Source organism: Paramormyrops kingsleyae, chromosome 4 (genome assembly GCF_048594095.1).
Source record: "Paramormyrops kingsleyae isolate MSU_618 chromosome 4, PKINGS_0.4, whole genome shotgun sequence".
NCBI classification, from domain to species: Eukaryota; Metazoa; Chordata; class Actinopteri; order Osteoglossiformes; family Mormyridae; genus Paramormyrops; species Paramormyrops kingsleyae.
The window spans coordinates 34,815,674-34,840,404 of record NC_132800.1 but is presented as its reverse complement, the minus strand read 5'-3'; the positions used below and the strand labels follow the sequence as shown (position 1 = coordinate 34,840,404).

At 42.4% G+C, this 24,731-nt stretch overlaps 3 protein-coding genes across 3 annotated transcripts in view; 2 read left to right on the top strand and 1 right to left on the bottom strand.

Annotated features, from left to right (window-relative positions):
* LOC111845994 (beta-1,4-galactosyltransferase 6-like) overlaps positions 1-11,277 on the bottom strand; it is a 30,268-nt gene extending 18,991 nt beyond the window's left edge. Inside the window, exon 1 of the mRNA XM_023815787.2 lies at positions 11,171-11,277. The gene's annotated coding sequence lies outside the window, so the exon portion shown is untranslated. The remainder of the gene's footprint in view (positions 1-11,170) is intronic.
* LOC111845840 (uncharacterized) lies at positions 4,395-15,448 on the top strand. Its single transcript, XM_072711716.1, has 15 exons — positions 4,395-5,096; positions 5,223-5,371; positions 5,698-5,851; positions 6,561-6,682; positions 7,047-7,094; positions 7,281-7,386; positions 7,470-7,577; positions 7,903-7,995; positions 9,840-9,991; positions 12,575-12,686; positions 13,024-13,094; positions 13,347-13,520; positions 13,884-14,043; positions 14,191-14,298; positions 14,470-15,448. Exons 2-15 carry the CDS (start codon positions 5,238-5,240, stop codon positions 14,548-14,550), a joined length of 1,623 nt encoding a protein of 540 aa, XP_072567817.1. The 5' UTR covers positions 4,395-5,096; positions 5,223-5,237; the 3' UTR covers positions 14,551-15,448.
* Positions 15,449-15,703: 255 nt separating this feature from the next.
* On the top strand, positions 15,704-23,168 carry LOC111845993 (meprin A subunit beta). Its single transcript, XM_072711219.1, has 15 exons — positions 15,704-15,931; positions 16,094-16,112; positions 16,406-16,456; positions 16,682-16,725; positions 17,226-17,304; positions 17,527-17,644; positions 17,917-18,095; positions 18,910-19,128; positions 19,692-19,844; positions 19,949-20,164; positions 20,416-20,883; positions 21,423-21,608; positions 21,800-21,998; positions 22,232-22,436; positions 23,052-23,168. The coding sequence occupies exons 1-15, from the start codon at positions 15,872-15,874 to the stop codon at positions 23,058-23,060; spliced, it is 2,205 nt and encodes a 734-aa protein (XP_072567320.1). The 5' UTR covers positions 15,704-15,871; the 3' UTR covers positions 23,061-23,168.
* Positions 23,169-24,731: the final 1,563 nt, after the last annotated feature.

The window sequence follows — 24,731 nt, the reverse complement described above, 5'->3', positions numbered from 1 at the left end:
TAACGTTCCCAACTGAAGACGACCACTACAGTAACCAAACTACAGATGTCACCAAATGCAAACCAAATCTGCAAAACTGGCACATGTTGATTAGTCTGGTTAAGCCACGGCCACAATTAGCCACATTAGGGAGCCAGTCAATCTCTCGCCACGCCTGCATGGGGTGACATTCCCACCCAGCAGACTCGTGCAAACCATGAGCACCCAAGGTAAGTAAAGTAAAAGCTTTAATATCTAACAAGGAAGCAGTTACAAAAGAGGAAAGTCCAACAGGACCATGTTGTGATTGTGAAATTGCCCATATTCCATACATCAATAAACTGCAATTAACATTGTTTACTCTCTAATGATGCACTGAATGCATTGCGGTTTGGAGATTTTGGCCATTGACATCCATCTCTCGACCAGACATGCAGTACATGTGAGAATGGCTGACCTTTGATGTATGAAGACCCACTATGTAGGATTAAAATTATATTAAAGTTGTGTTTAATAATCTCTGTAGTCTTGCTGCTGCTGACCGCAGTTGAGGTGCTGCGTGCACAGCGATAGGATGTCATCTGCAGAGAACACACAGGATATCAGTCTTTGTATTAAATTAAAAAAATTATCTTCAGTGAGAATCAGCTTGGTACGTGTTGGTTTCTCGATGTTGTATCGCATTGTATCACAAAATGGATTCAGGCTGGTTTTTCTGGAGAAATACGAGTTCATCTTGAAACTGCTTGATTTTATCCAACCGTACTTTTATTTTGAAATGTTGCAGGCACGTGCTGATACGTGACTCTAAGTGACAGATTAGGAGAGTATTTTGTGGCTCAGTGGGTTATAGGAGGCTGTGCCTGTGATTGGAAGGTCGTTGGTGCAAGTCCCAGGGTTGGCAGAGTGATGTCACCATCGGGCCCCTGAACGAGGCCCTTAAGTGCCAAATTCTGCAGGGACTGTTTGACCCTGCTTTCACAAAATGATTTGGATATAGGCACCTGCTAAATAAATATCATGCAAATAAATAACAATGGACTGTACCCGTGGTATATGTTGTTTTGGAATAGGGAAAAGTAAATTATTATTACTTTAATAAAAGTAAATTAGAGTCTATAGGTCACAGCCAATGCTGCAGAATTAGAGATTCAAGATAAAGGATTCATGAAAGAATTACGTCTCATTAATGAAGAATACCCAGCCCTTCGATCGTTAACTGTGTATGAGTTTCTGACTTATTTTGTATATTTCCCGTTTTTAAAGCCATAGCAAGTTATATCAAAACAAAATTCTGCTGTTGCATTTACTAAATATAAATTACATGAAATTCGTTTTTCGAGGTATTTCACAGTAGCCTTGATGGCCAGAAAACGTCAATATACATGTCAAGTAAGAGTATTCAACAACATCTGAGGAATCGTGTATATTTGACAGCTGCATGCACTTTTAAACTGGTCAGTTGTGTAAGCCCCTCTCAGACATCCCATAGTCCTAAAATTATAAAAGGATATGCAGGACAGATCCGGGAATTTATTTGAATTGCAAATAAACAAAAGCCTAGCAATCCAAAGCTGGCATGAGGGCATTCCTACTATATATTTGAATATTCATGAGTATATTTAAGATTGCACAGGGGAGAATTAGCCAGACTATTTTTGCAGTGATCACAATGAAGTCTCTTGTTGGCATGTTCCGCAGTGCACACAGCTGTGCAACAAACGCTGTTTACTGCAGCCTAAATTTATGGTAGTTAAACTAACTGCATGTCATTTAACTATGGCAGGACCCTGTACTATTCTTTGCTTGTTCATTGTGTGTGTGTGTGTGTGTGTGTGTGTGTGTGTTTATATATGTCCTACAATGCACTGGAACCCCATCCATGCCCTACCCTACCATATACTGGGAAAGGCTCCAGAGTTCCCCGTCCAGGATAAGCAGTTGGTTTATCTTGCAAACACTTCGACTGAATATGTCGTTTTCCTTTCAGTGTTTCAGTTACATTCATAAATAATGAACTGCATAGCTGTCATAACTTAAGAGTGTTTTGTGTTCCGTGAATCGACTGGCTTTGACGCTTGAATGCTGGAAAGTACCGTTCAATGACACACCAAGGGGAACTTCAGCCTTGGAACTAAGAATATTTCATGTGGAATGTTTTAAATAAACCTCTAATAAACTTTCCATTTCCGGTCTTTGTATCCCGAGTGTCTTTATGGTACGTTTTAGGAATTCATGCATATATAACATAGGAAGCTATCCTCACCAACTACAGTGCACTAAATATATCCTAATTTCCCGTGATATAATATTCCTTTAGAAATGGTTTATGTAAGTCATTCTTCTTGTGGTATATACATAACTTAAAAGTCATCAAAAGGCTTTGCAATGCAAACAGAAATGAACTGAATTAATCTCTCGAGGTTCCTTTAAAGCCATGCGCTCCCAGATTCAGGAACAATTAAACGTTAAGCAAAGCCTCGCATTTGCATATATTACGGGCTCAAGGGACGTGATTGAAGATCATCTTCTTTCGGAACATCTAGCAAATTTCAGCCAACGTTGCTTCCAGCCAATCACAGGATGTGTGAACACAGCTGTAGGAAGATAGACTGAGGAAGTTGAAAGAGGGGAAGCTAAAGATAAATTGTACCGCGACAAAGGGAAGGTGATGAAACACAGAAAGCTTTTCTTCCCAAAGCAAATGGGCTTCTTAGTGGAGTCCTTTGGGTTGAACTCCTAACACTATTTTGTAGAAAAGAAAAATAGAAATTTGATATGTGTTTAAATACATCAGACATGGGACTAATCTGTCATTGATACAACAGCAGAACTCAGTCATATTGGAAACAGTCCAATGCACAGTCTGTCGTACCCCAAAAGAACGACACAAATTTTGCAGGCTGACTCTAGCTGTAGAGAGAATAGGCAGCTGCCCAGGGCACCTGAATTATGTGAAATGATCATCAGTTTTCTTGGTAGGGTGGCCTGCCAAGTGACGCATTGCCCGGGGTCCCAGAAAAGGTAGAGCTTTTCTTTATACGACAGTGAAAGCAGGTGATATTGCCCCGTTTCCCAACAGATTGGGTCGCTGTTTTCATTTGAAGCATCCAACTGGGTATGTAATTTGGTGGATGTGAAGTTTGGATGCTTTCATTTCCTGAAAGAGGAAATGACTAGAAGCATTAAATGTCATTGTTATTTTTCTGGAAAATGTTGTGTAAAAAAAAAAACTGCAATTACTACTCATTTCCTTTCCACAAGGATTTGTGAATTCCAGTGTGGTTATGCATATCCGCACATATACACGCATGGTTAAACGCGGTTTAGTAAAAACGTGGAAAATGCTGAATTGATACAAAAAAGGATCCTCTTATGTGATAACCATGGACACACAGTTATCGTCTGTGAAACGGAACTAAATTTTAACCAACGTTAATGTACCCAAAGCAATTAAGGCTGTTTCTACAAATCGCAACAATCTTGTGGTTTTAAAGGAGCCTCCAAATCCCCATATGTTAACTTATTACTTATACACAATGGTTTTGTGATCTTCTCAATCCCATCATGATACTGGAAACCGGTAAGGAACCCCCCAGATGTTTATTCATACATGAATCCTTCGACCCCTTGATCTCCCAACATTATTATCACACAGATGTAACTCTCACACTCCTGGTGTGACACTCACGCTTTCAGACCCTCATGCAAGAAATCTTATGGCAAATCTATACTATTTCATTAAAAGCTTAAAGCTAAAAAGCGTTGGGGTAGTTTGCAAACCCTACAGACTATTTATATGGCAATTAAACTGTTAAATCATACATGTAAATGTGTGTACAGACTTGCCTCGAACTGAAAATTTCACTCCAGCCAGCTCACCAAAGTTAGCAACATTGATATCATATAAATGAAATAACTCCAACTGATTATGTTTGACTATGTTTTATCTGAGATTATTCATATAGCGGGAACTGCAGGAAGAGCGCCAGCTGATTTGCTGTAAGTCCGACAAAATCGCCCCCTTGCGGAATAAAACTGCCTCTCACTTTCAAACATATTTTCGAAACACTCCCACGGTCTCAAAATCCACCTCACAATTGAAGCGTATCTCGTGTTAATTCGCTTTTTATGTTTTAACGTCATACAAATTTCAGTCTTACTTTTTCTCCGAGGATCTCAGAGTTAAACGTTATGGGGGGCCACGAGCATCGATGGGGGCTTTTATAGGTTTGGTTTATAGAAGAAACAGCCCACCTACGTGCGTTCCTGTTAAGCAAAATGAGTTCGACCATGCAAGGCGAAAAGTCCTATAACCCCTCCCCCCCCACCCCCACCCCAATTTGCAAAATGTTACCCTTCCTTGATCTGTTGGTGTACCACATGCAGAAGGACTGAGATCCGCTTGCGCCTCTAATGTGAGGTTGAGTGCGTCACACAGGCTCGGTAGCGTTTTCCTATCAAAACAACAGTACAATTAAACCCATCTCTCCTTTGCCCTAGTCCTGCATTAAAGGCCGGGTACAAGATTCAGACAGCGAGGACATAACGGACATTAGAATAGATCATCTTCTGTTAGAGTGATGGGATCCGATCCTGGACCATCTATTATTTAAATGGCCTGCACCAGGGTCACTGCATTTTTCACCTTACAGCCAGGACATGAGTCGTAGTAATTTGTATATCTTTGTATAGCTGTATGTGAATCAAAACCAAAGTATTCTTTCGATTCATGCATTTCGGATGTTAAATGAAATGCAACGTTGGGGTGTTAACGCGTGTTAACACTTAGTTATTCTTATTAGTTAAAGGTCCGTGTGAAACGACCGGTGAAGTTTCATGCATTTCATGGATATCGATGCTTGCATATCACCCTGGTCAATGGAAACTTCGGGGTTTCGCTTTCAGATTAATGTGTGACAAAGTCAAGACTATCAGGTATTTTCCATACTTCCTGTTTTGAAGGAGAGAAAGAAAACGAAGATACGTTTTGTGGAGGCTGGTCCGATTCAGACTAGAGCTTGCATGTAGATTCGGATACTTATAAAGAGCCCAAAAGAGATCGAGCAGCCTACTTCTTGATCTGCGTTAACTCCAGCTTGTTAGGCCTATCTGACGTGAGTACATTTTGAAAATCAATCGAGAACCGCTATGAATTTACTTATTCTTAGTATTGCACTCGAGCCTATATATACTTTCGCATTAAAAGCAAACCTCCTTATTGTTCACGGTAAATCCTGTAGATACGGCTGCATCACATGGAGCCTGGGGGACTGACTGCGTGCAGTCCGGACGGGCACGATGCGCTGGGGGATCCTTCCGATCAGTTCGACTGTCCCATATGCCAGGACGTTTTGAAAAACCCCATAAGGACCAGGGCTTGTCAACATGTGTAAGAGACATATTTTGTTGTTACTCTCTAGTTTTGATTCAGCTTAAAATGCATCATGATTCGTGGTATCGATAGGGTGTGGAGGCTCCAGCTCATATCGGAAATTCTGGGTACTTAGATGTTTAAATATGAGACAATATGTGAGCGATTGTATTTAAATTAAATGAACTGGCATTTATTACACGCTATTTTTTAGGCTCCTAATTACCTTATTGGTCAGCGGTTAATTAAACCTCAGCCATGGTCCATAGCATCCCACATAGCCCAGTTTAACAGCAGAGAGCACCGACGCTCTTTCTTGCCTCTCCCCCCCCCTTCGCTGGCAGGTTCTGTAAGAGCTGCTTCGTTGCCGCAGTGAGAGTCCGGGGACCGACCTGCCCCATGTGCCGCGGGCCGGTAAGCGAGGATGAGAAACGAGCGAGCTACGTCCAGAAGAAGATGAGGGAGACGCGGGGAAGCTGCCGAGCCTGCGGGGCGCTGGTAAACAATGACGGACATTACTGTAATCAGGGTGGCTTTTGGTTAATTTTTTTAAAAATGTACATCTCCACAAACAGGGCTGGACTGTGATTAAAAATCGACCCTGGGACCCGCTCCTCATCGGTAATTCTCAAGTCATGCGTGAAATGCACCTGAAATCATTTTCAGTGTAAATGCGACAGCATCCACTGAACATCTGCGTTCATTCAGGTTTCTGTCCCGATTAAACTGATTGTGTTTCTTGTTTAATAACATATACTTACAATTGAAAACACTCCCAACCCAAGCTGAGTTTGTACAGGCGGTTTACAAGTTAGTTATTTGAACCACCGTCCTGTGTATTTCCTATATGAATAAAACGGGAAACCTCGTGTGTTTTGAATGCTTTATTCAGCATTTTGCGTTTTATCTACCTAGGTGAAATTCTGAGATACTAGGGGGCGCCATTTTGAAAAGTGAAACTTTGAATTGCTTTAAGATTAACTTCTGGGATTTCCCAGACGTTAGAAATCCCCTACAAATAACAACGCATTTAGGTTGCATGACTTCTGTGAATTGACCGAAATAACTGCCACACATAATTTAGATGAATCACAAGTATGGATGGTATGGACGGTAGAGGTGTTTGGAGTTGTTTTGATCCCGACCAGTGATGAAGATAGATCTACACCCCAGATGAGGAACATGCAAATATTTTGTCTTGTCTCAGCACTTTCTGAGTAGGATGAGAACACACTACAAGTACTGCCAGAAGTATAAGGATGAATATGGTCCCCCTGTCCAGCCTTGCATTATCACAAGGAACCAAGCACAAGTCCCACCTGCTTACAGGTGAGGCCACAAATGTAGGCATTTAAGAAAAAGTAGTTTTGAATGCAAGCATCTTGTAGCAAACTGTTCATCATGCTGGGAATGCAGTCACCAGTGATGGTATTTTGATACACATGCCTTCCTGTGATTGGCAGGGTGATAGGCAACTGCATTCCGTGCAAGGTGAACAATTCGCTTCACTATTATCCATGTTCTTGATGTATCGTTTCACATTGTTTTCTACTCATTAATTTATTGTGGCAGGAAAAATAAAAGTATTTGATTATGATAGTTGTTGTGTTCATTATAACAAATAATAAACGATACTACAAATCCAGATTTGGTTTGTTTTAACATATTTGTTGGGGGGGGGGGGTGCTTTTAGGGCTCCAGCTTTAGTTGCTACAGATCAAACCCCATCCATCGGAGGGAGGTACGTGTGGTGCACAACTTCTCTATGGTTCTAACAATATTTTCTGGTGGCTCATTCAAATCATATTCTTTGGTCTTTATTATTTGCCCTGAAAGGCTCTTCCAAATAGCAGCAGTGGCATTATGGTACTGAATAAATAAAATTGGGGGAGTGGCATCGCTGACCATTACCCTGTCGATGTTTCAGTCCACAAGCGGCGTACTCCTGCCCATACTGCCCCCAGCAGGGCTTCCATGATATGGCCCTGGTTCGGCACTGCCTGGATACACATGCTCTTGAGCACTCCCTTGTGGTAAGCCCTGGAAACTGACCCCCCATCCCCCCTCCCCTACCACAAGCCACATCCCTACTCAGTGTTCCTTCCTGTCCCTGAAGGTGTGTCCAATCTGTGCCTGCACATCCTGGGGAGACAGGAGCTACTGCAGCCGCAACTTCATTGGCCATCTGAGGGCACGGCACAGGTTCAGCTACGATATTTACATGGTGAGCAGTACATAAGATAAGCTTTATTGATGACAGATATAAATTCTTGTGTATACAGCCCAGGGAACGTAGAGCACAGATAATGGGGGGAAATTGCGAGTTCTGTTTGGGTCAGCAAGTTTGAATGCTGTGCTAGTAATCGGAAGGTTGTTGGTTCAAATCCCATGATTTCACCCATGCACCCTTAAGCAAGGTCCTTAACCTGAATTGCTGCAAGGACCCTGTTTTCTTGACTATATGTCGCTTTACATAGAAGTGTCTGCCAAATAGAATGTAAAATGCCAAAACCTGACTTTGGGGTTTGATTCTTGAATCTTCTTGGTAGAATGTCCATGAAGACGAGGATGCCGAAGTTCGCCGTGCCACCCAGCTGTCTTTGCGTCAAGCAATACCAGTTTATCCAACTCTCTTTAATCTTTAATGGTTATTCTGGAGCATGAAGAAATGGACACAGTGGCTTGTTTTATGTTATATATGTAACACGTATTACTGACTGTACAGATGTAGACCACTCCATTAATGTAAAACTCTTGTTTTCTGACTAATTTCTGGGTTCAGAATAGGGTTGCACTCTATTGGAAGTAATTAACATTACAATATTACATTTTTGTGACAAATATTGCAGTATTTATAAAGCAAAAATGGAGTTGGAAATTTATCTGTAATACATTATAGCCAAGTAGAACTTATCGTCCACTAACAAAGTCTGTCAGATAAGTTGGTGGCGTTGCCACAAGTTGTGACAAATCACTTGCTTTTGTTCCAAAATATTTCAATACACCGGAAGCCGAATGATTTTGGTGACCAGTTCCTGTTCACTTTTATCACACGGTCTATGAGTCAGTCCAGCTCGAGGACAAAAATGGTAATGATTAGCTCAGAGAGCACATGTAGAGTTCACGCAGAAGCAGCGGCAGTAAACTTTAGGCTGATTTTGTAACATGCCAGATAATCTTAAAATAGCATTCATTAAAATCACAAAGCTTGCTAAGTTGTGTTCCCTATTGCTGAATAAAAATGCTTTAATAGTGAAACTTTTTGATCTCAACTCAGCCTGACTATCATGGTCCTTGCGGTGTGAAAATTGCATGCGCATAACATACGATGCTGGCTTAGTTGAAAATGTGTTTTTAGATGAAAAAGCAGCTGCATAAATAATGAATGAAATATTTTCATTGCCGATGTGAATTCTTTAGATGGATTGCGTGAGGATGGTTCTGCTTCAGAAGAATTCTCCATAAAATGCATGGAAATTACACCAAGGGCCAGTGTGTGGCTCCGTGGCTTAGGCTTCTATACCCATGCTCATTCAAGGTCTGAAGGCTTGAATCCCATGCTCAGCAGAAGAATCACATATCCATTAGGTCCTTGAGCAAGGCCTTTAAACAGCCTTTAAACAGGTTCACTGGATGATTAGCTGACCCTATACTCAGATCTAAGTATCATTTTCACCGTTATATATGTGTGTGTGACAGCAAAATGGTATATGCAAATAAACATAAATATACCTCTACTTATACAAATGGCAAATGAAACTTCCTTATATTTCACCTTATATGACATACTGCTCCAAAGAGAAAGCAGTTCCCTCTTTTGTTTAATTCTTTTTTAATATTCAGCATGACAAACCTTTAAAAGATGTATCCATTAAATGTCACATACATCACATATTAGCTTTTTATTATATTATACAGTATATTACTTGTCAAAGGTACAATCTTATCTTAATCATATTTATCAAAGGTACAAGTATATAGGAAACAAAATTTAAAAAAAAGAAAACTATTTACAGATAGGGAGTGATTTTTTCCTTACAAGATAACCATTAATTTGTAAAAATAAAAATTCAGGGCTATGGGGTGCTACGTAATTAATCCTTTTTACCCGGTGTGAAACAAATTGTTCTAATTTATGGCTAGCAAATGCTGTTACGCTCTCCATTTTGTAAGTGTCCATTGTAATTTCCATCCATGAATTTAAAGTTGGACTCTCATGTGATAACCATTTCCTTGTAAGTGTTCTTTTTAACCAGCAATCAATAATATATTCATTAAATATTTATCTCCTTTCAACCATTTTTGAAGAATATATGCAAAATATATGGTCTCGTAGTCGAAGAGAAATTCCATCCTCAGCAAATGCACCACTTTAAGGAAGTTGGCAAGACATTGATTCTACAAGGAAGGACGGGCAGGGGTAGAAAGTCCCCCTCTCTGTGTCAGGTGTCTACACGCCCCAGTTGCAAGGTTTATTTGTGTTAAGGCAACTTTCACATTCACATCCCGGCAAAACAACTCTCTGGTAAGGACGATGGACCACGCAGCCGGTGATGACAAGAGCCCTGAGGACGGGAATTGTCCAATATGCCAGGAAAAATATAAGAACCCTAAGTCCTTTCAGTCTTGCGGACACACGTAAGTGAAAACTGATTCTAAGTCAGTGATCTTCTAATGCTGTGCAAATACTTAGGACAGACATTGATCCAGTATAGGAGCCCATCCACAATACCTAAAGTTGTGTATTTCAAAGACTATCTGTAGGTGGAAAAAAAACTTTATAGGAATTATTGTGATTTATAGAAAATATGATTATCATGGGGATCTTGCATAAAATGTGCTCTTGAGGACATGCTACCTTAGTGTTGCGCTTAAGAAAAAAGGCCGAGATGAATTAATAATAAATACTGAAGTTAAAAGTGAAACCGAAAGTGATACATTCGACAGCTGTTCAGACAGCTGACTCCATGAAGGATCGTTTTTCACTCCCGTGGAGGCGTTAACTCTTTGTTCACATCTATATCACTCGAATGGAAGACTGCGCTGCTCTGCCATTACTACTGTATATAAAATCGCTTTGTAACAAGATTTGAACCCCGTGAGCCAATTTTATAGGTGTATTAACAAAAAAAAAAAAATCTATATTGCACCGACAAGATCTCACCCAGCAAAAAGTTGTTTAAAAAATGTTGAATAGACGACTTTGTCAGACGTCTCGAAGACGTTGAGATTTGGTTGAAAAGTGAAAGGTAAAAAGCCGTCTTTTCCGGTTGTTTAAAGACGTATATAGAGACGTCCCTTTAACGATCTAGGTCGCATAGTTAACCATTAGTTTATTATTACTGCAATACACGGATACTGTAGTGTACTCGTATCTACAGGAAAAACGATGCAATACTATAGCAAGCACCATATATAACTCGTCTTATAACACTACATCGACGGAGGCTAAATGATTAGCAAATAAGCAGGACAGCGTTGGCCAGGGTGAAAACAGACATAACCGAGTTAGCGACGGGGTGGACAGGCTACTCAGATTTGGCACGGAATTTAGAATTTTTGAGGGATTTAAAAAATCCCTCTTAATTCTTTGGCACGCATGTACATTTTAAAAACAGAGCCACAAAAAACACCGTCTACCTATGTGTCCGTGGCCAGATCCAGTTTCCTATGTGCTGTATAGCTAGTCATAGCCCTAGCATTAGTTGCCGACATGAACAGCTTACCTTGCAACTGCTTAGCTCGACTAGGCTTCGGCCAAAAACACCTTTCTGTGTTATAAGTGATAATTTATAATGGTAAATAATAATTACTTACCCCGTTCAATATATGCCCCTCAACATCCATCCTTCCACTACTCCCGTCCGCTTGGAAGCGTTTTGACTTTGAATTTTTCAGTGACCAATCACAGTCACGCTCGTGTGTGAGCGCGCGAGCACGATGGGTGCCGTGAAGGTGCAGAAGAATATTCTTATAAACCTGGTTCATACTTAATACGTTCAGCATGCAAAGATGTCAAACGTGCAGGAATTTTATACACATATATAACAACTTTATTAAACAATACATGTACAGCACACATCATGGCGTAGAAACAAGTAGCAACTGTACAAGACCATCAAAGGTCAATAAAGGTACAAATGGCAGAAATATAAAATAAACTAACATAAAATAAACCAACATAAGAGCACATAAGCGCAAAGCATGACAGTTTAAAAAGCAAGGAGCTACATTTACAAGAATATATCTTTTGAGCTTTTAAAAGAGTGTTCCCTTTCCACTTACAAGAGTGAATATGGTATTTACCCAGAATAATAATGAGATTAACAGTGTCAGAGATATTAATATCCAACCCACCCATATAGTAAATGATGTCATTATAAGTGAACATGGACGTGTTGTCAATTTTGAGAGAAAGCCAATTGTAAATGTCTGACCAAGACAAAAAAAGGCAGTTAAACAGATGATCGATAATTTCATTTTCAGAAGAACAAAAAGTGCATGGGTCAACCTCAAATTTAAATCTCTCCAACGTGGAGGAGTTGATAAGCATAAATGAGGAACTACAAAAATGTACGATTCCCCACGATAAGACAGTAAAAGAAAGGACAGGTGCAACTGTGACCTCTGTAGGGGAGATGCCTGCGGTGACGTCAGACCTGCTGCGGACCGTGGTACCGCATGGGTTTCCATAAGGCGCCCCCTGGTGGGCAATGGCAAAAATGCATGTCTATGAAGCTAATCATTTTCTCTTTCTTAGTTATAGCCACTAGTTGCTGGAGTGAAGTTGCACGATTGTACCTTTTCGACGGAACTGCTCTTTAATATAAAATTGATTATATTCAACAACGTACAGGATTTGGGTGAAGTGTACACAACACTCAACAGGATAATTTCCCACTTAATGCAATATATTTTCGTGGCTGTATTAAGACTATATGTGGTCCAAAATACACGTCCGCCTTGGGCTAAATGTGGACCAAATCAGACGGACTTAACCCAGCCACATTTTCACATTTTTGGTCTAAATAAAGGCTATAACGGGCCGACCAGATTCAACCGAAAAAGCAACGTCCCATGCTCGGTGGGAACTGAAAGTACAAAAAAGTCACAAATACAATAAAATGATAATCGTCAAAATATCGCAGCATAATTGTGACAAAGGATTTCACTTCCAGTTGTCATTCTGTGTCTATTTTAACTTATTTTTAACCGTTACAGATTGTGTGATCATTGCCTGCAAAAAGCACCGGACAAGCGCAGCAACTGCGACCTCTATAGGGGAGACGCCTGCGGCGACATCAGACCTGCTGTGTACCGTACTACCGCAAAGGTTGCCATGGTGGACAACGGCAGAAATGCGTGTCTAAGAAGCTAACCATTGTTTCTTACAGTAATCGATGCAATCAAAAAATGACTAAATAGTTTTAGGGTGACAGCGAATGTGGGTTCAGCTTAACACAGACTGTGTAGGTGGATTAACAATCAGTATTAAAGAAACTGTGGTTATCGTGACTTAGACTGTATGATAATTATGACTGAGACTGTTCATGACCAATTTGACATAAACTACATGTGTTGAGTTTAAAACAGACCGTATGTTGTCAGTGTGATAGAAATGTGTGCTCGTCTGGGACCTCATTTCACGCTTTGTTGCGCCTCCTCTTAAGGCTCAGGACAGAAAGACATCGAGATTGGTTCAAAGACACCTCTCACGGCTACAGTTAGACAGCAGTCAGAGGTGAGCCTGGAAGCAAGACGCAACATAAAAAGAGGCCTTTTGGTCTTAGTGCTCCTGGGATTACCCATAATGCTTTGTGGTCTAACATGCCTGAAACCTCCACTGCTAAAGTTAAAGCGGCAACACCTAAAAGCAACATTTAATTTACCAGTCAAGAAGTTACAATAATGATATTAAGGGTGCTGGTGGAATCTGTAATGGTATCCTCACTATTTACTGTGGCATAATTGCTTTTTGACCCTGTTCTTTCAGCACGGTGGCCCAGGGACATTGGGATGTTGGGCCTGATGATGGAAGCCGACCTACATCAAACCCACCCAACACGCCCAACCCTGTTCCTTCTGGGCCAGCTGCTGGACAGTCCTCCCCCCAGGAGCAAGACAACCTACAGAACCAGGCTCAGGCACCAGCTGCAGATGGCAATAAGTAAGCAAACTCACTCACAAGGCGAGGTGAACTAGGGCAAGGTGAAAGGAATCGTTCCAAACCAGATACATGTTCCTTGTAACTTTGCGTCGCTGTTTACCTATATGATTCACAAGCCCATACTGTGGGTCTCGATATGTTTCAACACAGGCATCTATGGGAAGTGCTGGAAATGATAGATTTACTGTCTGACAAGTAAGAAGGCAGATAAGTACCATCAACCCCAAATGTCCTTATATTCGCTCTCTGTGGGTCAGGATTTTCAGGCTTGAGAGATTTGGTCCTTATGACCAGTGCAAGCAGCAGATGAAGGTCTTGTAAGCACAGAAGTTAAGGCCTTAGGTGTTGAGTTATTGACTGCAGGCGAACGCTCCTTACCCTTCTGGTGTGGTGCCACCTCTCCAGTCCCCTAACATCCTGCGGGATGGTGTTCAGCTGTCCGTACTGTCAGGATGGTGGTCTTGATGAACTGGACTTACTGGACCACTGTAACACAAACCACAGGCATGAACGGAGACCTATGGTAAGTAACATTAATTACCGTGCTGATAAGGATGGTCAGACTGCATAACTGTACTTTGTGCTCTCAGATCATTAGAAGGCCCATAAAATGGAATCCAAGCACTCCTTCAGAGCCCTTATTCTGCTCCTCGCTCTCTGTTCTGTGTAGGTGTGTCCCATATGTGTGGCTCTACCACACGGAGATCCCTCTTACTATAGCAGAGATTTGATTGGCCATCTCAACTTCAGACACTGCTTCTACATCTCCGACTACATGGTGAGACGCCGCCGATCCACCCTTTCAGCTTTTAAATGTTCTACGAAATGCCCGATGTTTCAGTTTCCCACGACGACGACAATCTTTCCCCCGGCAGAAGAATGGCTTGTGTTATAATCTTAAATGAAATAATAATACTACAGTTAAATGCTTTGGGTTTGTATTTCACAGAATGTCGATCAAACGGATGAAATGAACCGTCAGGCCGGACTCCTGGAATCATACAAGCAGTGGAGAAAAAGTCAGCAATGAACATCCATGAGCAAGTTTTTGTTAAACAGCCTGGAGTGTTCATTCTTAACAAAGGGTTCCATGGAATGATAACAGAATGGAAATCACAGAGAAGTTCATTGCCCACTTGATATATACATCATTGTAACACACAATATACATGAATACAGAGCTCCATTGGGACGATGAACACAGCAGGTTTTAAGAAGCACAAACATTAATGACTTAATTATTCTGTTTAAACTATTACTAGATTATTACTCATCAGATAAGCTGTTTTTTCTTCACGAAAGCTCTTGCTCTATCTGATTTTCATTAATGAGATGTTTAAGGAGAGTGAGAAACAAAGGTTGTTTCCTTAAAATGGTGGCATTTGAGTGCATAAAATTATTAAATTCTAAATTATTTGTCTGTACCTTTTCATCTCTCTTGCCTTGTTGTCCAAACAAAAAAAATGAAAGGAAAAGCCAGGATCTCATTAGACATGAAAGGATTTTACAGTGATAATTTTTAATTCAGTGTAATTGCGCTAATCACACACTGGGCTGAAGCTCCATTGACACCTCGCAAGTGCTTGTGCCAATTATATTAATATTCATGTGACCTTACATGTACAGAAGAGTGAGTCTCACACAGAACAGGAATCTGATCTGAACCTAAGAGGTGTGATGCAACACCACTAACTAACAATGCAAATGTTAAATTAAGGTTCTGTATTTATTTTTCTTATTTGGCTTAATGCAGGGGGGGGGACATTCCCTACTAGATGTTTATATAATCCAAGCTTACCCCTTTATTATCTTTTAAATGTGATTTTAATGTATTTTATTTTAATGTATCCTATTGCCTTTGTAAAGCACTTTGAATTGCCTTGCGTCTGAATGGGGTTGTATAAATAAAGTTTCCTTGCCTTACCCTACACGACTACATATCCTCAGTACCTTAACTGAAAAGATAGCTCCCAAACAAACTCCCTATACTTTAAAAATGAGAGAGACTGCACCAATTTACAGAAAATCGAGTCCCGGGGTCCCCCTCTGCCAGATGGAAGGTGGTCCGGTCTGCCCTCTGTGCTGGCAGACTAACAGTTAATGTGGATCGATTTATCCCATATACACTTTTATGACTACATCAATCATTGACGCATCGTTATGTGATCCTTATCTATGAACGTGGTGTGAGCATAACAGTTTTCTGCAACACAGGTATTTTTGTAAGACAAACGGTAGCCAGCCTTGGTACAGTAGATCCACACCTAAGAGGATTCCTGTTCGGTCGCACTTCGGACAAACAACTGCTCAAGGACTGGGGCTCTGGGAGCCAGAAGGGAGAACTAATTAACATGGCTTTGGGTGGGATTCCTTTAATTCTGAGTGTCCTTTGCCTTCAGGTTGCGTGTCTGGTAAGCTTCTGATTGTAACGGCTTATATCCAATGAAAAAAAATCACTGCCATGTTCATCACATACCACAATAATCACATCTACATGCTCGATTTGGACTTGTGTCCTAACAGTTATTCATTTGTCATTATTTTGCATAAATTTTTATTTCCTTTTGAACCAGCCAACGTCCAAAGTCATTGGTGAGTTCTGTTGAGTTTCATTTCAGTATTTCATGGTGAAAGGCATGCTCAGTGACTGAAATCTCACTGGTGTAAACCAGTGTTTCCCAACCAGTCCTAGGGGACCCCCAGACAGTCGACGTTTTTACTTTTGGAGCAAAAATGTGGACTGTTTGGCAGGGAGCAGGGAGGGAGCAAAAACATGGACTGTTCGGGGTTCCCTGAGGAATGGGTTGGGAAATACTGGTATAAGCCATAACATTCAGGAGGATGTGCTCAGTCTCAATGCCAATTAAAATTCTATGGTCTTTCAGAGCTCGACGTGGATGGTGGAAAAGATAGAGACATTTTTGACATCAATGCAGGTTGGTCAACAAATCAGTTTTTCCAAGGCTAGGGTTTTGTTTTAACCAATCAGTTGAGTATTCTTTGACTGTGACTCTTTATACTCAACTGGTTGGTTGAAACAAAATCTTGGTCTGGATTGTTACTTTCTGGACCTGAACTATACACTTCTGAGTTTCTCTAAAACAAACGAGAAATGGAACAGCAAGCCTTCTTGGTAAAAGAGTTTCACTTTGCCTTCACAGAGGCCGGACTCAATCTTACTGAAGGTGACATCGTGTTCGATCCAGTAAGTTTTGAGTGCTCTTTGCAATTCATTAGTTTGCTCATTAATCCATCCATCTATCTATCTATCCATCTATCTATCCATCCATCTCCCACTAATCGATAAAAATGTTGCAGTGAACCTTGAGCCTAACCCTACAGTGAACAGGATACCAGTCCGCTATAGGACATTTGGTACCAATCACAAACATACGTTAAAGACAATTTAAACACAGCAGTGTCTCACTGCATGTTTCTGGAGTATGGGAACGATACCAGAGGACCTGGAGAAAACCTGGAAAATAGGGTGGATAAAATGCAAATATTAATACGAATATTTAATATGAATATTAAAATACCGATTAACATGTTTTGACGTGCCAACAACATGCCAAGCATGGCTATCATTATATGTATCATATAGGGTGAGTGTGTCATCTGCATAAAAAAGAAAAAAAATCCAGCAATGCAGCAGTTCATGCAGACGACAGTGACATGCTAACAGATCATTGCTAATTGATGCAGAAGCAAGGGAGGAATTCCATTCTGGGAGATGAATACCGGTGGCCAAAGACGATTCCATACTACCTGGAAGACAGCTTAGGTAAGAAAGCTTGTGCTCATGCTGTGAGCCACAGAGGCCTTGGATATCAGATCTGCACTTCTTTTCCGTTTCGAACCTAAGAATGATTATAGCTCCAAAGGTCTTAAGGAATAGAAGCCTTAACTGATTTATGCAATATTCTTTGATAACACGGTGCTCAGTCAAACCCGGTTATGACAGCAGATTACACGGCACCCTCCACTTTCTCTGTCCCTGTTATAGAAATCAACGCCAAAGGAGTGATTCTGAAGGCCTTTGATCAGTATCGGCTGAAAACCTGCATTGATTTCAAACCTTGGGAAGGAGAGCCTAATTATATTTCTGTATTTAAAGGAAACGGGTAAGTATCTAAAATACATGTTCTGGCGTGGGGGTTATGATTTTAAGAGTGAACTGAGCACCAGTTTAGGGGAGAATGGAGTGTGTCGCAGATCAATATGTATCAGCATAGAGTTTTCAATGCTCCAGTGACACCATCTGCCATCTGTTAGCACGTTAACCCATGAGTCAGCACCATGACGGAAGCCGGAGTGACTTAAAAACGGCGCAGTGAGTTTCCCCCGAATCCCAGCGGGGCCTCTTCGCTCGCCTCCACTCCTCTCTGCCGCGCAGGTGCTTCTCGTCCATCGGCAACCGGCGCGTCGGGAAGCAGCAGCTGTCGATCGGGTCCAACTGCGACCGCATCGGGACGATCGAGCACGAGTTCCTGCACGCGCTGGGCTTCTGGCATGAGCAGTCCAGAGCTGACCGCGACGACTACGTGGCCATCATGTGGGATTACATCCAAGCGGGTGACTTGATCACCGGCGAGACGCACATGCTTAGCTTGAGAAACAACATTCCCCTTGGCGTGAGTTTAATGCCCAGCAGCAGCTACAATACCCCAAAGCCCGTCTCCGACTCACAACCCATGCAACTTACAACAACTTATACATACAACCAAATATTAATGCTTGTAAGAATACATTTTTGGACTGTATCCAGATGTAGCCACTGGGAATGCCTCTCCACCAGTCTGGATGGAGTTTCCGCAAGTTCTGGACACAAGCTGACTACCTTGATCTTAGTCTGCTATTCAGCTCGTCCCAAAGGAGCTCTATAGGGTTTAGGTCAAGGGACTGCGAGGATTCATGCTGTGTCTAATGATTTTCAGTAGATGTGCCCTAACTGTTGACTAGTTCCGTACATCCATTTCAACGTGTCGCTTGTCTGTCGGAATGGAACCCAGTTGTAAGTCGGAGACAGTCTGCAATACATTTAAACTCCAGACAGACAGCAAACCATCGTAACACCGAAATCAAAGCAACACTTCAATGAATCTACCAACCAGTGTGTCTAATACTCACTGCCAAAATATCGGTCAGCTCAAACACGACTGATCAGGGCCCCTCTGATTTAATTTATGAAACGCTTACGCTCCGTAAATCGCAGTAATGTCTGACTGGATAGACACAGCTTCCCCAAAGAACAAATTTGTGTAAGGTAAACTTTGATATTGTATACACATCACCTCCTAGGCTTCCCAGTTACTCCTCCAGTATGAGTATCACATCACAAAGGCTACAAACGACAAAACGCCGACTAACTGCTGCTTCCCGACTCCAGGCAAGGAGCATAACTTCAACACATACAACGACACTGTCTCCAGTGACCTTAATGTGCCCTATGACTACACCTCGGTGATGCACTACAGCAAGACGGCCTTCCAGAATGGCTCCCAGTCCACCATCATAACCAAGATCCCGGCGTTCGCTGATGTCATCGGCCAGCGGATGGAGTTCAGTGACAGCGACCTGCTGAAGCTCAATCGGCTGTACAACTGCAGTAAGGCTACTAAGGCGCATGGCGAGGCCCATAATCAGAACGTAGGCAACCATGGAGAGTCAAATCCTTTTTAAACGAGAACATAGACTCTCCCTTTGGGAAATAAGAGCCCGTGAAAGGACAGGACAGGGACAGGGACAGTATGATGCAAAATTAGGGCGCTGGTGAACAAGGAAAAAAATAAACTTGCTTCAGGAAAAAAGAAAAAAAAAAGATGGAACCAAATGAACAAATGGCAGGTCGAAGGACTGACATTAACACTGGGGTCAGGTGACAGGAAGTGAAACAAAACAGAGTAAAACAATACACACAAACCCATGCAGATCAGGAGACATAAATTAATGCAGATAATGCTGTACCACAGGTACAGGCAGACCTCAAAGCATGGAGGACAGAGTCCATCACCAGTGCAACTTCGAGCCAGAGCCTGCAATAGTGCCCAAGCTTGTCTATTAATGATAAACAGTGACAAACACTGAGAAAAGGCTGAACAGCTGGAAGAACTTGCTGTATTGACATATGTCCAAAGAGTAATCCCAGTGCTACTATACCTGTGCTTTAAGCTACATCATCAACGTTCCTGGATACCTGCAGCTTTGAGCTAGAGAACATCTGCGGAATGATACAAGATCCAGAAGCCAGCACTGTCTGGACGCGTGAAACCAAGGTACCAGGAGGTCCATCCACAGACTTCTCCAACATGGGGCAGTGCACAGGTGGGAACGTATGCTATTGGACATCTGACCAGTGCATACAGCTCTCAGAGTCTTTTCTTCTGGAATGGGTTCTTGTGACATAGACCTGTGCACCATGTTTCTAGGTGCAGGGTACTTCATGCACTTCAGCACAGCCAGCGGCAAGGCGGGGGACACGGCGCTGCTGGAGACCAGGCTTCTCTACCCCAAGCACAGCCAACAGTGCCTTCAGTTCTTCTATTACCACAGCGGAGACACCAGCGATGGCCTGAAGGTCTGGGTCCGCGAGTACGACAAGATCAACCCCAATGGAACACTAAGGCTCATCCAGCAGATCCCAGGTGAGTAAGACAAGGCCGACCCCAACGGAACACTAAGGCTCAACCAGATCCGAGATGAAGTTTGCAGAAACACCATGGAGACACATTGACCGCACCTTTATTCTGCATCCTGTAGCAGATTACAGCACTGGCTAACGATTCGATATCCTTGAGGTAGTTATACCATATTGATGATAGTCTAATGGTCGATTTTGGTGGATCAGCTAGGTAATCACTATTTTCCCCATCCTTAATGTTGACATTCTGGTCAGGTGACCCACAGGATCTGTGGCAGATCCATCACGTGAGTCTGAACGTAACCAAGAAGTTCCGAGTGGTCTTTGAGGGTGTGAAAGGGGAAGGGTCTCCATCGGGAGGCATTTCCATCGATGACATCAACCTCTCTGAGACAAAATGTCCGGAACACGTGTGGCGCGTCCGAAACTTCAGCCAGCTCATGGACACTACGCCCATCCATAGGAAAGAGTGTAGTCCCCGTTTCCTCTCCAAAGAGGGCTACACCTTCCAGGTTTGCCTGCTCCCCAACAGTACGTTTCAGAGCCCTGAGCAGCTGGGAATCTACCTGCACCTCACCTCCGGGGAGCGTGACAATGAACTCAAGTGGCCCTGCCCATGGAAGCAGGGCACCATGATGCTTATGGACCAAAGCTCCGACATCCGGCGCCGAATGTCCAGCCAGAGGAGTATCACCACTGACCCCAACGAAACCAAGTTGAACGGTCAGTAGCCATAGAAGCTAACACAACTAAGTATGGTGTAGTATGAGAAGCCAAGTAATTCCATATTACATTACGTCATACACCACTGTTTGCCAATTCCGGTCCCAGAGGGCCAGTCTGCAACACAGTTTGCACAGGTCCCTGCTCAAGCACGTCTACTAAACCTGGCAATTAGCTGGTGAACAGAAAAAGATGCGTTTGAGCAGGTAAATATGCAAACTGTGGTGCAGACTGGCTCCCCAGGACTGAAACTGAGGAATCCTGCCATATATAGTTCATTCTTAAATTATATATTCTATATACATAGTGTACTGCTGCTCAATGCTAATCTTATAAATGTTCACAAATAGTAATGAATAATTGACTGACACTTTTCTAATATAAGTTCCAATACAGTGTTTCATGTAACTATCTGAAAGAATTTAATGCAGACTAAACACAATGGAATTAAAAGTAATGCATCATATTCTGCAACACAGCAAAAGCTAATGTAAGGTTCAAAAATCTGCATTCATTTATGCAAAGCATTCACCCTTCAGAGAGTGGCGACCTTGTGTTCTTTTGGGATGACCCTGCAAAGGTGGGAGTTCTGGTCAATGATGCAGATGGAAGTACATATAACCAGGGTCCAGGCTTGGGAACCAGTACGTTCCTGACTCATGACAGGGCGAGGAGCAGAAACTTCATCAAGGGTGGTGATGCCTTTTTCCTACTCACATTCGAAGGTAGGTATCATCAAACGCTACTATTCTCAGCTTAAAGCATAAAACTTCAGACTGCAAATCAAAACTACTTGAATGAGAAACACCAGCATTCCCGTCCGTGAATCCTGCCGGCGTCAACTTCGAGATCGGTCTGCTCTGCTGCATTCAAGCCACATACGGATCATCTAATTGACCGTCCTTTTCCATTCAAGATGTGTCAGATCTCCTGGTATCCCAGCCGTCGCCACCGAGCACCCAACCAACTCCAACCCAAAATTCAACTTCAAGCTCAACTCTAAGTTCAACCGAAAGTTCCACCCGAACAACCCCAAGTTCCAATGACCCCTGCTCAGAAGTCCATTGTGAGCATGATGGCGTCTGCGTGCTGGAGAACGAGGTGGCGGTCTGCAGGTAAAGCTCTCCTGCAGACATATTTTTATATGTAGATGGAACTGAAAACAAAAGCTAGCTTCACCACACGAGGAGCTCTCTGCTTCTGCTAATGAAGACAGACGGCATACGAGGGTCTTTCCCCCCACTGTGAATGATTAAAACTTCAGCTCCAGGGATGAAGGTACAGCGAGACGTCCAAGATTTACCCACCTCTCTGCGCTTGACGGCACTGCGCCTCTGTGCCCCTGCAGGTGTGCCGTTGGGGACGACTGGTGGTACACCGGCGACAGGTGCCAGAGGAAAGGCTCGGCGCGGGACGCCACGGTGACAGCGGTGGGGGCATCCATGGGTGTTCTGGCCGGCATGCTGGTCGTCACCGGCGTGAGCGTGATGTGCGTCAGGAAGAAGTACAAGAAGCAGCTGGACAAACGCAATCCAGCTATTACACTGGAAGATGTGAGTATTTGGAGCTAAATTCCTAAATCCCTGCCGGTTTGGAGCAGAAACGTTAAAAGAGTCCAGGAACTCAAACTCTCTATTAAAGTAAGGAGAGACATACAGGGCTAAGATACATACAGAAACGTATCCTACACTCTAATATGAAGACTGTGAGCTTCTCCCAAGGACGATATACATCTTTATAATATTAATATTCCATTAGTGGATCTTCAAAGATTCTGCCGTAGATCAGGAGGGCTGAAAATGATTTATGAAATGCTACCCAACACTAAGTGTTGAGGTTGTAGTGATGTATTGTCTGCCTTGTGGTGCTCGGGAGAAAAGCATATATTAAATACATTTATGTAAAACTGACATGAAGGTGCATCCAATATATTCTGCAAATCCTACAATATGCTGTAATTCTCATATTAATATAAAGCAATTCTATTATTTATCACTAGTAGGTATAGCACTTGAAAGCAGTTTAAGGGTCTGCTGAAGAGCAGACTGGGTGACTAATGCTCACTTAATTAAACAGAAACACGCTGCATTTCCAAGACAGTTATTCTAACGGTCCTGTTTCCTGGTATCGTCGTTCTAACACTTACACCTTTTCTTAATGTCTTTCAGAGATTCTGACAGCTGATCTGATCCTTCTCAAGTTCTGGATGGCTGGGGGGGATGTGATGCATTTGCACCACGAGATTTTAATGAAGCCTAAAATGTTTAAGGAAAATTCATGCTGTGGGGGAGATGTCATTGTCATCACTGGAATGATGAACAAAATCACTGCATATTTATAATAAACCAATGTTTCCAAAAAGTAAGCAAATGAAATGTCTTTATATAAACCAAAAGGTCACTTTCACTGGTTGTTTGGATATATATCATGAATAACATAATAAAAATAAAGAATAAAATATTTTATCTGTGTATCAGACAAACAGTGTGTGCACGGTATTAGCTACGTTTCTACACAAATCACAAATCTGCTAGGACTGGAGTAGAAGATTTTATCACATGCATTGTTCATTGATGCTACAAAAATGTGGGTTACAATTACACTATGTGCTGCTTGAGTCAGATAACAAATCTGCTAATTATCTGAGAGGGACTAAATTAACTAATGGGAAGAATTTATATATTTACCCGTGAATATTTATTGGTAGATTAATTATCTTCAGGGCGCTGGACCGTCTCCCAAGCATGACAGGGCAACAAGCAGGGCTACACGATGGAGATGCCAGATTATCGCAGAGCGAGCGAGCGAGCGAACACACACACACACACACACACACACAGGAAGTGTAGCTCATCTCATGTGTTTGGATTACGGACTACAGTACGAAACAAGGTTACCCAGAAGAGACCTGTACCACGTGGGGAGAAGACGCAGACTCCACACGAGGGGGGAAATACTGCCAAACATTCTGCCCTTCTATTGGTTGAAATAATTATTTTGTAGAAGAGTGGCTCTTTGGCTCCACCGTATGGCAAAACCTGCGATTTGCCGGGCCGTGAAAATCATTACATAAGAACAACTACAACTGAAGCGCCGTATACATCTTAATAAAATGGTAATTAAATGGAAACAGTCTTAGTTCCTCGAACCCATAAGAAATTTTGATTCACTTACCGCTAGGTATTGAACTAACTGTAAAAATGAAGTTTTTAGAATGCACCAAATATGTCAAATATGAAACATTTTCGTCGAATGTGCTGCACGGTTTCCCCATCCTTATACATCGATGACATATTAACCATTTCTTTAACTACTTTTAAGCTCCGATCCGAGAAGTGATGACTTGATGAGAGGCTGCAGAGCTCCACCGCGTTGCAGGTTTACGTTTGCTATCAGGCTGCGGCAACGTTAGCAGCTACCAAATATAGCAAAAGCGAAAGCGGGGCCGCTGTAACTTTTTAAGCAGCGGTCAGGGATGCATCCCGGCGCAGGCTGCGCACTCCAGGGAGGCGAAGCTCTACCACTTTGAGCCCCACTTTCGTGTCCTCCGCGGGGGAGGCGTTTCACCGCGGCAGACGGCGGCCAGGTAGATCCAGGTCGAACATTTAAAGGATATTAACGTGACCTGCTGTCAGCCGCAGTACCGATCCAAACTGATGAGGCGCCCTAGGCGGGAATCACCGGCAGCGCCCCTGTTAAAGGCAAAGTGGAACAGGCTGGCAAGTCAGCGCCTCCTCGGAAGTTTGCGCATCAGGCGGCCCCTTACATCGCCTATAAGATTAACCAGCCCTGGTCAGTTGTATAACCTATACTCATTGATTCAGTATAGCGGAATCTATATTTTTCGG